Source organism: Cherax quadricarinatus, chromosome 12 (genome assembly GCF_038502225.1).
Source record: "Cherax quadricarinatus isolate ZL_2023a chromosome 12, ASM3850222v1, whole genome shotgun sequence".
Taxonomy (NCBI): domain Eukaryota; kingdom Metazoa; phylum Arthropoda; class Malacostraca; order Decapoda; family Parastacidae; genus Cherax; species Cherax quadricarinatus.
This window is the reverse complement of record NC_091303.1, coordinates 31495614-31510913: the sequence shown is the minus strand read 5'-3', so window position 1 is coordinate 31510913 and position 15300 is coordinate 31495614. Positions and strand designations below refer to the sequence as shown.

At 39.5% G+C, this 15300-nt stretch overlaps 1 protein-coding gene across 1 annotated transcript in view; it reads right to left on the bottom strand.

Annotated features, from left to right (window-relative positions):
• scaf6 (SR-related CTD associated factor 6) overlaps window positions 1-15300 on the bottom strand; it is a gene marked incomplete in the record, with an annotated part of 331549 nt that overhangs the window by 199287 nt on the left and 116962 nt on the right. Inside the window, 1 exon segment of the mRNA XM_070084306.1 lies at window positions 13052-13163. Coding sequence (XP_069940407.1) covers window positions 13052-13163 — 112 coding nt within the window.

Genomic DNA, 15300 nt, shown 5'->3' with positions numbered 1-15300 from the left:
GCTTATATCTCACCCAAACTTCCTCCTCCCTTAGTTTATACACTTTCACCTCCCTCTTACTTGTTGTTGCCACCTTCCTCTTTTCCCATCTACCTCTTACTCTAACTGTAGCTACAACTAAATAATGATCCAATATATCAGTTGCCCCTCTATAAACATGTACATCCTGGAGCCTACCCATCAACCTTTTATCCACCAATACATAATCTAATAAACTACTTTCATTACGTGCTACATCATACCTTGTATATTTATTCATCCTCTTTTTCATAAAATATGTATTACTTATTACCAAATTTCTTTCTACACATAGCTCAATTAAAGGCTCCCCATTTACATTTACCCCTGGCACCCCAAATTTACCTACTACTCCCTCCATAACATTTTTACCCACTTTAGCATTGAAATCCCCAACCACCATTACTCTCACACTTGATTCAAAACTCCCCAAGCATTCACTCAACATTTCCCAAAATCTCTCTCTCTCCTCTACACTTCTCTCTTCTCCAGGTGCATACACACTTATTATAACCCACTTTTCACATCCAATCTTTATTTTACTCCACATAATCCTTGAATTAATACATTTATAGTCCCTCTTTTCCTGCCATAGCTTATCCTTCAACATTATTGCTACTCCTTCTTTAGCTCTAACTCTATTTGAAACCCCTGACCTAATCCCATTTATTCCTCTCCACTGAAACTCTCCCACCCCCTTCAGCTTTGTTTCACTTAAAGCCAGGACATCCAGCTTCTTCTCATTCATAACATCCACAATCATCTCTTTCTTATCATCTGCACAACATCCACGCACATTCAGACTTCCCACTTTGACAATTTTCTTCTTCTTATTCTTTTTAGTAATCTTTACAGGAAAAGGGGTTACTAGCCCATTGTTCCCGGCATTTTAGTTGACTTTTACACACACACATACACTTATATCCGAACTGTTGTGTTCTGAGCAACTCTGCAAAAACAGTGATTATGTGCGAGTGAGGTGAAAGTGTTGAATGATGAAAGTATTTTCTTTTTGGGGATTTTCTTTCTTTTTGGGTCACCCTGCCTTGGTGGGAGACAGCCGACTTGTTAAAAAAAAAAAAATATACTTTCATACTCATCACAAATATCTGACAGTACAGTACAGTTTATAAAACTGAAGAAATGCCACTCTTTAATCACTTTGAGTGACTGATTTATTTCATTCCTTTCATTTTTATTTTTTTTTCAACAAGTCAGTCGTCTCCCACCGAGGCAGGGTGACCCAAAAAGAAAGAAAATCCCCAAAAAGAAAATACTTTCATCATTCAACACTTTCACCTCACTCATACATAATCACTGTCTCTGCAGAGGTGCCCAGATACAACAACTTAGAAGCATATATAAAGATATGTTACATATCCCTCCAAACTGCTAACATCCTAAACCCCGCCTTTAAAGTGCAGGCATTGTACTTCCCATTTCCAGTACTCAAGTCCGGCTATATAAAAATAACCGGTTTGCCTGAATCCCTTCACTAAATATTATCCTGCTCACACTCCAACAGCTAGTCATGTCCCAGAAACCATTTGTCTCCATTCACTCCTATCTAACACACTCACGCATGCTTGCTGGAAGCCCAAGCCCCTTGCCCACAAAGCCTCCTTTACCCCCTCCCTCCAACTTTTTTGAGGACGACCCCTACCCTGCCTTCCTTCCCCTACAGATTTATACGCTCTCCAGGTCATTCCACACTGATCCATTCTCTCTAAATGACCAAACCACCTCAACAACCCCTATTCATCCCTCTGACTAATACTTTTATTACCTCCACACCTTCTCCTAATTTCCACACTCTAAATTCTCTGCATAATATTTACACCATACATTGCCCTTAGACAGGACATCTCCACTGCCACCAGCTGCCTCCTCGCTGCAGCATTTACAACCAAGCTTCACACCCACATAAGAGTGTTGGTACCACTATACTTTCATACATTCCCTTCTTTGCCTCCATGGATAACGTTTTTTGTCTCCACAAACACCTCAATGCACGACTCGTCTTTTTTCCTTCACCAATTCTATGATTAACCTCATCCTTCATAAACCCAACTGCTGACAAGTCAACTCCCAAATATATGAAAACATTTACTTCTTCCATACTCCCTCTCTCCAATGTGATATCCAATTTTTCTTTATCTAAATACTAGTTTGATACCCTCATCACCTTACTCTTATCTATGTTCATTTTCAGCTTTTTACCTTTACGCACCCTCCCAAACTCATCCACTAACCTTCGCAACTTTCCTTTAGAATCTCCCATAAGCACAGTATCATCAGCAAAAAGTAACTGTGTCAACTCCCATTTTGTACGTGATTCCCCATAATTTAATCCCAACACCCTAGCATTTATTTCTTTCACAACCCATCTATAAATACATTAAAAAACCATGGTGACATTACACATCCCTGTCTAAGACCCACTTTTACCGGGACGCAATCTCCCTCTCTCCTACACACACTAACCTGAGCCTCACTATCCTCATAAAAACTCTTTACAGCATTTAGTAACTTACTACCCATTCCATACACTTGTAACATCTGCCACATTGCTCACCTATCCACTCTATCATATGCCTTTTCTAAATGCGTAAACGCAATAAAAACTTCCCTACCTTTATATAAATACTGTTCACATATATGCTTTAATGCAAACACTTGATCTACACATCCCCTACCCACTCTAAAGCCTCCTTGCTCATCTGCAATCCTACTCTCTGTCTTACCTCCAATTCCTTCAATAATAATCCTAATGTATGCTTTATCTGGTATACTCAGTAAACTTATTCCTCTATAACTTTTACAATCTCTTTTGTCCCCATTCCCTTTATATAAAGGAACTATACATGCTCTCTCCCAATCCCTAAGTACCTTCCCCTCTTTCACACATTCAACAAAACCACCAACCACACCAACACAATATCCCACCCTGCTTTTAACATTTCTGTCACGATCCCATCAGTTCCTGCTGCTTTATCCCCTTTCATTCTATGTAATGCCTCATGCACCTTCCCCCCACCCACATCCTGCTCTTCTTCACTTCTAAAAGATGTTATGCCTCCCTGACCAGTGCATGAAATTACAGCCTGGTGGTTAATGCTCTCGCTTCACACGGTGAGGGCCCGGGTTCGGTTCCCAGCCAGAGTAGAAATATTGGACGTGTTTCTTTCAACCTGTTGTCTATGTTCCCCATCAGTAAAATGGGTACCTGGGTGTTAGTCGACTGGTGTGGGTCGCATCCTGGGACACTGACCTAAGGAGGCCTGGTCACAGACCGGGCCGCGGGGGCGTTGACCCCCGGAACTCTCTCCAGGTAACTCCAGGTAATCAATCCAATACCTCCAGCTCCCCATCTACTAACTCCTCTTTTGTCCTATGTACCTCTTACTCTAACTGTAGCTACAACTAAATAATGATCCGATACATCCGTTACCCCTCAATAAACATATACATCCTGGAGCCTGCTCATCAACCATTTATCCACCAATACATAATCTAACAAGCTACTTTCATTACATGCTATATCAAACCTTGTATACTTATTTATATTCTTTTTCATAAAATATGTGTAACTTAATACCAAACCTCTTTCTACACATAGCTCAATTAAAGGCTGCCTATTTTCATTTACCCCTGGCACCCCAAATTTACCTATTCCCTCCACATTTTTATCCACTTTAGCATTGAGATCCCCAACCACAAATACTCTCTCACTTGGTTTAAAACTCTCCACTCACTCAACTTTTCCCAAAATCTCTTTGTCTGCTGTACACTTCTCTCTTCTCCAGGTGAATAAACACTTAACCACTTTTTACATCCAACCCTTATTTTACACCACATAATCCTTGAATTTATACACTTACATTCCCTCTTTTCCTGCCATAACTTATCCTTCAACATTATTGCTGCTCCTTCTTTTGCTCTAACTCTATTTGAATCCCCTGACCTAATCCCATTTATTTCTCGCCACTGAAACTCTCCCACCCCTTTCAGCTTTGTTTCACTTAACCCTTTCAGGATTTCTGACGTACTAGTACGGCTTATGCACCAGGGTTTTTGACGTACTAGTACGCATAAATTCTAGCGCCCTCAAATCTAGTGAGAGAAAGCTGGTAGGCCTACACATGAAAGAATGGGTCTATGTGATCAGTGTGCACAGTATAAAAAAAATCCTGCAGCACACAGTGCGTAATGAGAAAAAAACTGACAGTATTTTTGGTTTAAAACAGCGACTTTGCACTGTATTTTCATATGGTATTTATGATGGTATTCTACGTTTCCTGGTCTCATTTTATAGAATGGAAGACATATTACAGAAATTGAAATGATTTTGATTGGTTTTACAATGAAAAGTACCTTGAAATTGAGCTCAAAGTAGCAGAAAGTAAACAAATCATGCCAGGCGTCCAATTTACATCAACTGGTGAGTCTAATATTCTTTCACAAGTGCGCTATTATTTATACCATTTCTACACTAATGCAGTAGTCTACATAACAGTAAATCTTCTATTTTTTGTGAGAATAAAAATTCAAAGTGGAAAGCAAAAGAATGTAAGAGGGGCGTGGGGACATGAGTAATGAACAGAGGAAATGTTATTTTAGTGCCAGGAAGAATGTCTTTCTTGTTTATTCTGCACCCTATTCGGAAATTGGCATCTTTTGAAATTTGTGTGAAATTGGCAAAATTGCTAAATTCTGACCACATTATTGGATAGTTGAAATCGGTAAATGGGTGGTTACTTGTACTCATTCGATAGAAAAAATGGAGTTCTAGCGAAATATTTACGATTTTTGTCGACTAGTACACTGGAATTGGCTGAAAATAGGGCTCAAAGTGGGCAAAATCGCCGATGAGTAAACATTATTGAGACCGCTAACTTCGCGAGAGCATAATTCCGTAAGTTTTCCATCAAATTTCATACTTTTGGTGTCATTATGACTGGGAAAAGATTCACTATCTTTTGATAAGAAAAAATAATTTTTTTTTTTTTAATTTTTCGACCCTGAGAACAAGTCTGGGAGGGGGCCTGTCGACCCTGAAAGGGTTAAAGCCGGGACATCCAGCTTCTTCTCATTCATAAAATCAACAATCATCTCTCTTATTATTCACACAACATCTATGCACATTCAAACATCCCACTTTGACAGTTTTCTTCTTTTTCTTTTTAGTAAGCCATATGGGAAAAGGGGTTACTAGCCCATTGTTCCCGGCATTTTAGTTGACTTTTACAACACACATGGCGTTTGAAGGAAAGATTCTTATTCCACTTCCCCATGGATATGAAACGAAAAGCACTAAGAACAAGAACTAATAAGATAAAATCAAAGAAAACTCAGATGAGTGTGTATACATAAACGTGTACATGTATGTGTAATGTTACCTAAGTTTAAGTAGAAGTAGCAATCTTGCATGTTTATGAGACATGTAAAACAAATACAGTGGACCCTCGCATAGCGCTATTAATCCGTTCCTGAGAGCTCAATGTTATGCAAAATTATCGTTATGCGAATGAATTTTCCCCATAAGAAATAATGGAAATCAAATTAATCCGTTCCTGACACCCCAAAGTATGAAAAAAAAAATTTTTACCACATGAAATATTAATTTTAATACACACAAACTGAAGAAGACATGCACAGTTACATGACACTTACCTTTATTGAAGATCTGGTGATGATTGATGGGATGGGAGGAGGGGAGAGTGTTGATGGTCTTAGTGTTCAGAAGGGGAATCCCCTTCCATTAACCCTTTCAGGGTCCATCCCGTAGATCTACGGCTTTACGTTCAGGGTCCAAACCGTAGATCTACGTCATGAGCTCAGCACACTCTGATAAACTGTGAGTGGTACATTTGGGCCTAGATATGAGAGAATACATCTATGTGGTATGTGTGCACCACATAAAACAGATCCTGCAGCACACTGTGTATAATGAGAGAAAAAACTGAAATCATGATTTTTCGATTAAAACAGCGACTTTGCAGTGTTTTTTCGTATGTTTTTTATAGGTGTATTTGAGATTTCTTGGTCTCATTTGATAGAAAGGAAGACATATTACAGAAATAGAGATGAGTTTGATTGGTTTTAGCACTGGAAATGGCTTGAAACCGAGCTCAAAGTAGCAGAAATGTTAAATTTTTGCCGATATTCAAGAGTAAACAAACGACCTCACACGTCTAATACACACCAGCTGGTGGGTCTAATATGCATTCACAAATATGGTGATGATATTTATACAATTATTACAGTATTGCATAACAGTAAACCTTCTATTTTTTGGTGTGAATAAAAATTCATCATGTGATTAAAAAATAAAAATAGAATTTATTTGTAAAGCTTCAAAACATAACTAATGAACAGAGGAAATGTTAGTTTAGTTCCAGGAATACCTACATTGTTTATTCTGGGCCCTATTTTGAAATTGGAATATTTTGAACTTTGTGTTAAATTGGCCAAATTAACAATTTCCGATCACTTTAATTTGTAGTTGAAACAGTTGACTTGGCGATTTCTTGTGCTCAATCGATAGAATAGAAGTAATACTAGTGAAATAGCTAAGAATTTGGTTGAATGGAATAATGTAATTGGCCTAAAATGGGAGTCAATGTCGGCAAAATCGCCGATTCGTAAAAATCGCTGACACATCAAAATTCGCGAGAGCATAATTTCGTCAATTTTCCATAAAATTTCGTACGTTTTGTTTTATTACCTTCACAAAAAGATTCTCTACCATTTCATAAGAAAAAATAACAAAATTTTTTTTTTTTAATTCTTGGACACTGGGGCACCACTTCTGATTTGGGCCTTGGACCCTGAACGGGTTAAGACTTGAGGTGTCAAGTCCTTTTCCAGGGATACTTCCCTTCTTCTTTTAATGCCACTAGGACCACCTTCAGAGTCACTGGACTTCTGTCGCACGACATATCTGTCCATAGAGGTCTGTACCAATCGTTCCTTTATGACTTTCCTAAAGTGTTTCACAACAATGCCAGTGTAATAGTCACCAGCACGGCTTGCAACAGCTGTCTGAGGGTGATTTTCATCCATAAAGGTTTGCACTTTAAGCCACATTGCACAGATTTCCTTAATCTTTGAAGTAGGCAACTTCTTCAATTTCTCTCTCCCCTCCTCCGAAGCAGTTTCCTCAGGTGTGGCCTCATGCTGTTGAAGATGATCTAGCAGCTCATCAGTGGTTAGTTCTTCATTGTCCTCCTCCTCCACCAACTCTTCCACATCCTCCCCACTAACCTCCAACCCCAAGGACTTCCCCAATGCCACAATGGATTCCTCAACTGGCATAGGATTCCCAGGGTTAGCCTCAAACCCTTCAAAATCCCTTTGGTCTACACATTCTGGCCACAGTTTCTTCCAAGCAGAGTTCAAGGTTCTCTTAGTCACTCCCTCCCAAGCCTTACCTATAAGGTTTACACAATTGAGGATATTAACGTGCTCTCTCCAAAACTCTCTTAGAGTCAATTGAGTTTCTGAGGTCACTACAAAGCACCTTTCAAACAGAGCTTTTGTGTACAGTTTTTTGAAGTTTGCAATAACCTGCTGGTCCATGGGCTGCAGGAGAGGAGTGGTATTAGGAGGCAAAAACTTCACCTTAATGAAGCTCATGTCCCAACAAAGTCGCTCTGCCAAGTCTGTAGGATGACCAGGGGCATTGTCTAACACCAGGAGGCACTTAAGGTCTAATTTCTTTTCAGTTAGGTAATTTTTCACATTGGGGGCAAATGCTTGGTGTAACCAGTCATAGAAAAAGTCCCTAGTGACCCATGCCTTACTGTTTGCCCTCCACAGCACACACAAATTAGCCTTGAGGATATTCTTTTGCCTGAACGCTCTGGGAGTTTCAGAGTGATACACTAATAAAGGCTTCACTTTGCAATCACCACTAGCATTGGCACACATTAACAGAGTATGCCTGTCTTTCATAGGCTTATGTCCTGGGAGTGCCTTTTCCTCCTGAGTAATGTAGGTCCTGCTTGGCATTTTCTTCCAAAACAGGCCTGTTTCATCACAATTAAACACTTGTTCAGGTTTCAGTCCTTCACTGTCTATGTTCTCCTTGAATTCCTGCACGTTTTTCAGCTGCTTTGTGGTCCGAACTGGCAGCCTCACCATGCCTTATCACACTATGTATGCCACTACGCTTCTTAAATCTCTCAAACCAACCTTCGCTGGCCTTAAATTCACTCACATCATCACTAGTTGCAGGCATTTTTCTAATTAAATCCTGATGCAACTTCCTAGCCTTTTCACTTATGATCACTTGAGAGATGCTATCTCCTGCTATCTGTTTTTCGTTTATCCACACCAATAAGTCTCTCTCAACATCATCTCTGTTTCGAAAACACAGTTGAACCTTTGGCAAGAACAGCTTCCTTGATTGCCGTTTTCTTGGACACAATAGTAGCGATGGTTGATTGGGGTTTACTATACAACCTGGCCAGCTCGGAGACACGTACTCCGCTTTCATACTTAGCAATGATCTCTTTCTTCATCTCTATAGTAATTCTCACCCTTATTCCTGTAGGGTTGGCACTAGAAGCTTTCTTGGGGCCCATGGTCACTCATTTTGCAGATGAAATCGCCAAAAACGCTGTAATAATACAAAATTTTCTGATTGTATGCTTGGATGTTACCGTGGAGGCTGGTTGGTAAACAATGCCACTGGCGGAACATGTGAGGCTGGCTCAGGCCGCACATTAGATGCGTCTCGGACGAATAGCGTTGAGCGAGTTTTTTAGCAGTATGCGAGGCAAAATTTTAGCGATAAAATGTATCGGTATGCGGATTTAACGTCATGTGATGCCAGCGGTATGCGAGGGTCCACTGTACAGTCTTCCTTTTTACACTCACTTGGTAGGACGGTAGTATCTCCCCAAATGGTTGCTGTCTACCAACCTACTAAGTCCATGTCTGTTTATAAATACTATTTTAGCACTCAACAGCTAGTATTAATATAACTTACTGCACTAGGTTTAACCCTTTGACTGTTTCAGGCCCCTCTCTGAAACTGTCATTCTATGTCGCTCAATTTTTAAAAAAAAAAAAATTATTTTTTCTTATGAAATGATAGAGAATCTTTTCCCGGTGGTAATGACACCAAAAGTTCGAAATTTGGTCGAAAACTCGTGGAATTATGCTCCCGCGAAGTTAGCGGTCTCTGCGACATATGGGTATCGGCGATTTCGCCGACTTTGAGCCCTATTTTCAGCCAATTCCATTGTTCCAGTTGACCAAACTCATAGCTATTTCTTTAGAACTCCATTTTATCTATCAGCTGAGTACAAGAAACCTCCCATTTACTAATTTGGACTACCCAATATGGTGGTCAGAAATTGGCAATTTGGCCAATTTCACGCAAAATAAAAAAGATGCCAATTTCAAAATAGGGTCCAGAATAAACAAGGTAGACATTCGTGGCACTAAAATAACATATGCTCTGTTCATTAGTCACATCTCTAGGCCCCTCTTATATTATTATTGCTTTCTATTTTGATTTTTTATTCATACAAAAAAATACAAAATTTACTGTTATTCAGACGACTGCATTATTGTAAAAATGGTATAAATAATATCAGTGCACTAGTGAAAGAATATAAGACTCCCCAGTTGACGTGTATTGGATGTGTGGTGTGATTTATTTACTCTTGAACATTGGTAAAAATCGAACATTTCCGCTACTTCGAGCTCAGTTTCAAGGTCGTTTTCATCGTAAAAGTAATGAAAATCATCTCTATTTCTATAATATGTTTTCCATTTTATCACCTAAGACCATGAAAACGCGAATACAACGATAAATACTATACGAAAATACACCTCAAAGTCGGCGTTTTATTCCAAAAAAACGATCAGTTTTTTTTTCTCATTACGCAATGTGTGCTGCAGGATTTTTTTTATGTGGTGCACACTGACCACACAGACCCATTCTCTCACATGTGGGCCTACCAGCTTTCTCCCACTTGATTTGAAGCCGCTAGAATTATTGAGTATATATACGTCAGAAACATTGGCTCGTAAGACGTATTTATATGTCGAAAACAGTCAAAGGGTTAAAATGATGAAGTTTATTTTGAGCACAAAGGACAAACAGCAGCAAGATTTCCATAAGAACAAGACTGCACAGCAATAAGCTTTCTTCTTCTTTCAACGTACCAGCCGTATCCCACCGAGGTGAGGTGGCCCAAAAGGACAAACGTAAGTTTCTCCTTTCAAATTTAGTAATATATACAGGAGAAGGGGTTACTAGCCCCTTGCTCCTGGCATTTTAGTCGCCTTTTACGACACGCATGGCTTACAGAGGAAGAATTCTGTCCAACTTCCCCATGGAGATAAGAGGAAATGAACAAGAACTAGAAAGAAAGTAGAAGAAAACCCAGAGGGGTGTGTATATATATGCTTGTACATGTATGTGTAGTGTGACCTAAGTGTAAGTAGAAGTAGCAAGATGTACCTGAAATCTTGCATGTTTATGAGACAGAAAAAAGACACCAGCAATCCTACTATCATGTAAAACAATTACAGGCTTTCGTTTTACACTCACTTGGCAGGACGGTAGTACCTCCCTGGGCATTTGCTGTATACCAACCTACTTTGTCCATGTCTGTTTATAAATATTATTTTAGCACTCAACAGTTAGTATTAAAATAGTTTACTGCACTGGGTTTAAAATGATGAAGTTTATTTTGAGCACAAAGGACAAACAACAGCAAGATTTCCGTAAGAACAAGACTGCACACCAATAAGCTATACCTGACAATACCCTCTAAGAATAGAGAGAATCAAAGATGGAAATACTGTACTTCCCAGCACCTCTTGAGTTGTGTATCCTACAAGGACCATTCACTAGAAAAATAACAATCATAAAATTAAACAATCATGTGAATGAGTTCCTAGGTAGTAGGTTGGTAGACAGCAACCGCCCAGGGAGGTACTACCGTCCTGCCAAGTGAGTGTAAAACGAAAGCCTGTAATTGTTTTACATGATGGTAGGATTGCTGGTGTCCTTTTTTCTGTCTCATGAACATGCAAGATTTCAGGTACGTCTTGCTACTTCTACTCACACTTAGGTCACACTACACATACATGTACAAGCACATATATACACACCCCTCTGGGTTTTCTTCTATTTTCTTTCTAGTTCTTATTCTTGTTTATTTCCTCTTATCTCCATGGGGAAGTGGAACAGAATTCTTCCTCCGTAAGCCATGCGTGTTGTAAGAGGCGACTAAAATGCCGGGAGCAAGGGGCTAGTAACCTCTTCTCCTGTATATATTACTAAATGTAAAAGGAGAAACTTTCGTTTTTCCTTTTGGGTCACCCCGCCTCGGTGGGATATGGCCGGTGTGTTGAAAGAAAGAAAGAAAGTGAATGAGTTAAATTCAGGTATAATTTTTGGAACATCAGCATACACTGATAAACACTTGAAGACTGAAGTAACACTGCAGAACATATATATTCCTGAAAATTCTGAGGTTAGGGGAAAAAGAAAAACATTTCATTTGTAACACCAGTAGCCTGCAAGACTGTGCAACAGCTAGTCTGATACCTCAAACTAAATATTCAGGCCAGACACATTCTTAATGGTAATGATTTTAGCTGAATTGGCAACTTGCTTACAGTGCCATACCTTAATTACTGCTTGTTACACATTCATTCTGCTACTTACACACCTATAGGCTATATACCTTCGAAATACCTTTTATGAGTTTTATGAGAGTTTTCTACTCCTGGAGCATGGCCTTGGGCCAGGCTCATCTGGTGCTTGCTTGGTCAATCAGGCTGTTGCTGCTGGCAGCCCAAAAGCTGCCAGCAGCACCACCAACCTGTTTCTTCCCTACTTTCCTACCTTCTTCCTTCCTCCTCCTCCCTGCCTACCTATGTCTCTCCTTCATCCCTCCACCAATCTTCTATTTATCCTCCAATCAACCCCATCTTCCTCTCGCTACCTTCCTTCCATTATCCCTACCTTCCTGATCAAATCCTCTCTGCATCAATCAACTTTCATTCTCATTCTTCCTACTGCCAATCATCCATCCATCCTTTCCTAAAGTTTCATCTAAATATCTTCATCATTTAACCCTTCTCTTAGAAGCATTTACTGCAATAACCATCCTCCTTCGTCTAAGTCTACTAAACATATATAAGCCAACCTCTTGTGTATAAAATGAATATATAAAAAAAAAAATACATCTGATGTTTGCAAAATGGCCATAGCCACACCAGTTGTTCCCCAACAAAGGAAGAATGACTTAAGGAAGGAAACACATTCATCATCATCCACCTAACAGTTGTCATGCCAGAAGTGCAAAGGCATCACAATTCACATGACTCATGAAGTGCAACATCCCCACCTACTCATCGTGAGTATTGCAGATACTGTACTCCAATGGCCAAATCTTCCACTGAAGATCCACTGCCTGAGACACTTAAGTCAGTCAATAAGGAAGGTAGTAAATATAGAAAATCAACAATGTCTGAGGTGCCAGAGCCAGAGCTTGCTACCACCTGCAGCTCACAAGACTGCCATTCCCACGAGCCCCCCTGGAGCGGGGAAGATGGTAGACCAGAGGCCTAGTTTCTCCCTACGAGCCCCGTGAGGGCGGGGAATGGAGCTAGGCCTGGGGACAGTTGGCCCCAGAAAATGAGGAGGTACTTGTACCTCCTCCCATGCGAGATATTGGTCTCAGCCACTCGCATAACAGGGAGCCAAGGCTGGGTCACCATCTGGAAAAGGCCCAGGCTGGGAGAGTACCAGCAAATCAAGAAGAAGAAGAAGAGCAGTGTCTGACTTGTGTGTGTTAAGATGTATCAGGTGTCAACAAAAATCAAAATGTGCAGAGGTTTAAATTTAAAGGTTGAATTAATCAATTACTATACAACAAAATCATTAACCCAGAAATATTTCAAATTATTTACTCTTTGCCAAACAACAATTAACAAGTTAAACATGCAGGATGAGACTACACCAAATTGCAAACAACTCCCTCATAGAACAAATCATTACCTTATCCAACTTAGACTTCTGATCCTCGGTGGCAACTGTCATGGCATTGCAGAACATTGGTGCCAGAACCTTCTGTAGTGCCTCCTTCAGGTCATCAGCATTTTTCCTCACACTATAAGAAGAAACAAACGATTAAAAAGCAAGCTATAAAAAATACATGTTTTAGAAACAATGTACAGCATCATACAGTGCAATGCAAAAAGGAAATACAGTGGAACCTCTACTTACGAGTGCGTCCATGTGCGAGTTTTTCCAGAAACGAGCAGCTGCTCGGTTGTTTTTTTGCTTCTAGACAAGCAAAATTTCCAGATGCGAGCAGGCCTCAAGGGAGGTTAATTGACACTGGTGAGGGGGCTCTTGCTCTTGATCTAGGGAATTCGATCTCGGTTGTTTGTTGGACTATCTTATTGAAACTTGGGCAATGTATGATGAAAAGATGCTTCTTAACGTACACCAAAAATGAAAGAAATTGGACCATAAATAATGGAGTTCACTTCTCAGTCATTAGCCTCCCCTTAGCGGTATATTTTTGTATGGTTTTTATGGTCGTATTCTCGTTTTATTTGGTCTCATGTGATAGAATGGAAGATATACTACAAAAATATGATTTTGATTGGTTTCACGATGAAAAGTACCTTGAAACTGAGCTCAAAATAGCAGAAATGTTCGATTCTTTGGCGACATCAATGGTAGACATCATGAGGTAGCAGTGGCAGACAACATGAAGCAGCAGTGGCAGACATCATGAAGCAACAGTGGCAGACATCATGAAGCAACAGTGGCTGACATCATGAAGCAACAGTGGCAGACAACATGAGGTAGCAGTGGCAGACAACATGAAGCAACAGTAGCAGACAACATGAGGTAGCAGTGGAAGACAACATGAAGCAGCAGTGGCAGACATCATGAGGTAGCAGTGGCAGACAACATGAAGCAGCAGTGGCACAGTGTAGCATTAAGAGCATAGCAATTAAGTGAAGCATTAAGAGTGTAGCACTTATAAGTCACTGACTTCTTTGGGTTATCCTAGGTTCTCTACATATGTAATCAGGAGCAGGAATGGACGCTGTGGTGGCCCTATAAACCCCAACAACAATGGCTGCTGTCACCACCACTAGCCACATACCTAATGACATGCATTTTATTCATTCTAGTGTATGTATCATGTTTCTATGTTATTAATATTCTTTATTATGTCATATTACATGAATTGTGATAGATAAATAAGCTGTAGAGTTGATATTAGAGAAATTATTAAAGTGTTTTCTCGTGCCTGGAATTCCACTGGAACGAATTAATTCCATTTTAATTAATTTAAATGAGGAAAATTGACTCTGCAAACGAGCAAATCCAGTTGCGAGGAAGGTCATGAAGCGGATTAAACTCGTAAGTAGAGGTTCCACTGTATTTCTGCAGTACATACTCTATGTTAATTATTAACCCTTTCGGGGTTTGGGCCATACTATTACAGCTTACGCACCAGGGTTTTTGACGTACTAGTACGCATAAATTCTAGCGCCCTCAAATCTAGCAAGAGAAAGCTGATAGGCCTACATATGAAATAATGGGTCTATGTAGTCAGTGTGCGCAGTATAAAAAAAATCCTGTAGCACACAGTGCATAATGAGAAAAAAAAACTTTGACCGTGTTTTCGGTTTAAAACAGCGACTTTGCACTGTACTTTTGTATGGTATTTATGGTTGTATTCTAGCTTCCCTGGTCTTATTTTATAGAATGGAAGACATATTACAGAAATTGAGATGATTTTGATATGTTTCACAATGAAAAGTACCTTGAAATTGAGCTCAAAGTAGCAGAAATGTTCGATTTTTGCCAAAGTTCAAAAGTAAACAAATCATGCCAAACATCCAATACACATCAACTGGTGAATCTAATATTCTTTCACAAGTGCGCTGGTATTATTTATAACATTTCTACACTAATACAGTAGTCTGCATAACAGTAAATCTTCTAATTTTTGTGAGAATAAAAATTCAAAGTGGAAAGCAAAAGAAATGTAAGAGGGGTGTGGGGATGTGACTAATGAACAGATGAAATGTTATTTTAGTGCCAGGAATGTCTTTCTTGTTTATTCTGGACCCTATTTGGAAATTGTCATCTTCTGAAATTTGTGTGAAATTGGCAAAATTGCTAAATTCTGACCACTTTATTGGATAGTTGAAATCAGTAAATGGGTGGTTTCTTGTACTCATTAAATAGAAAAAACGGAGTTCTAGTGAAATAGTTAT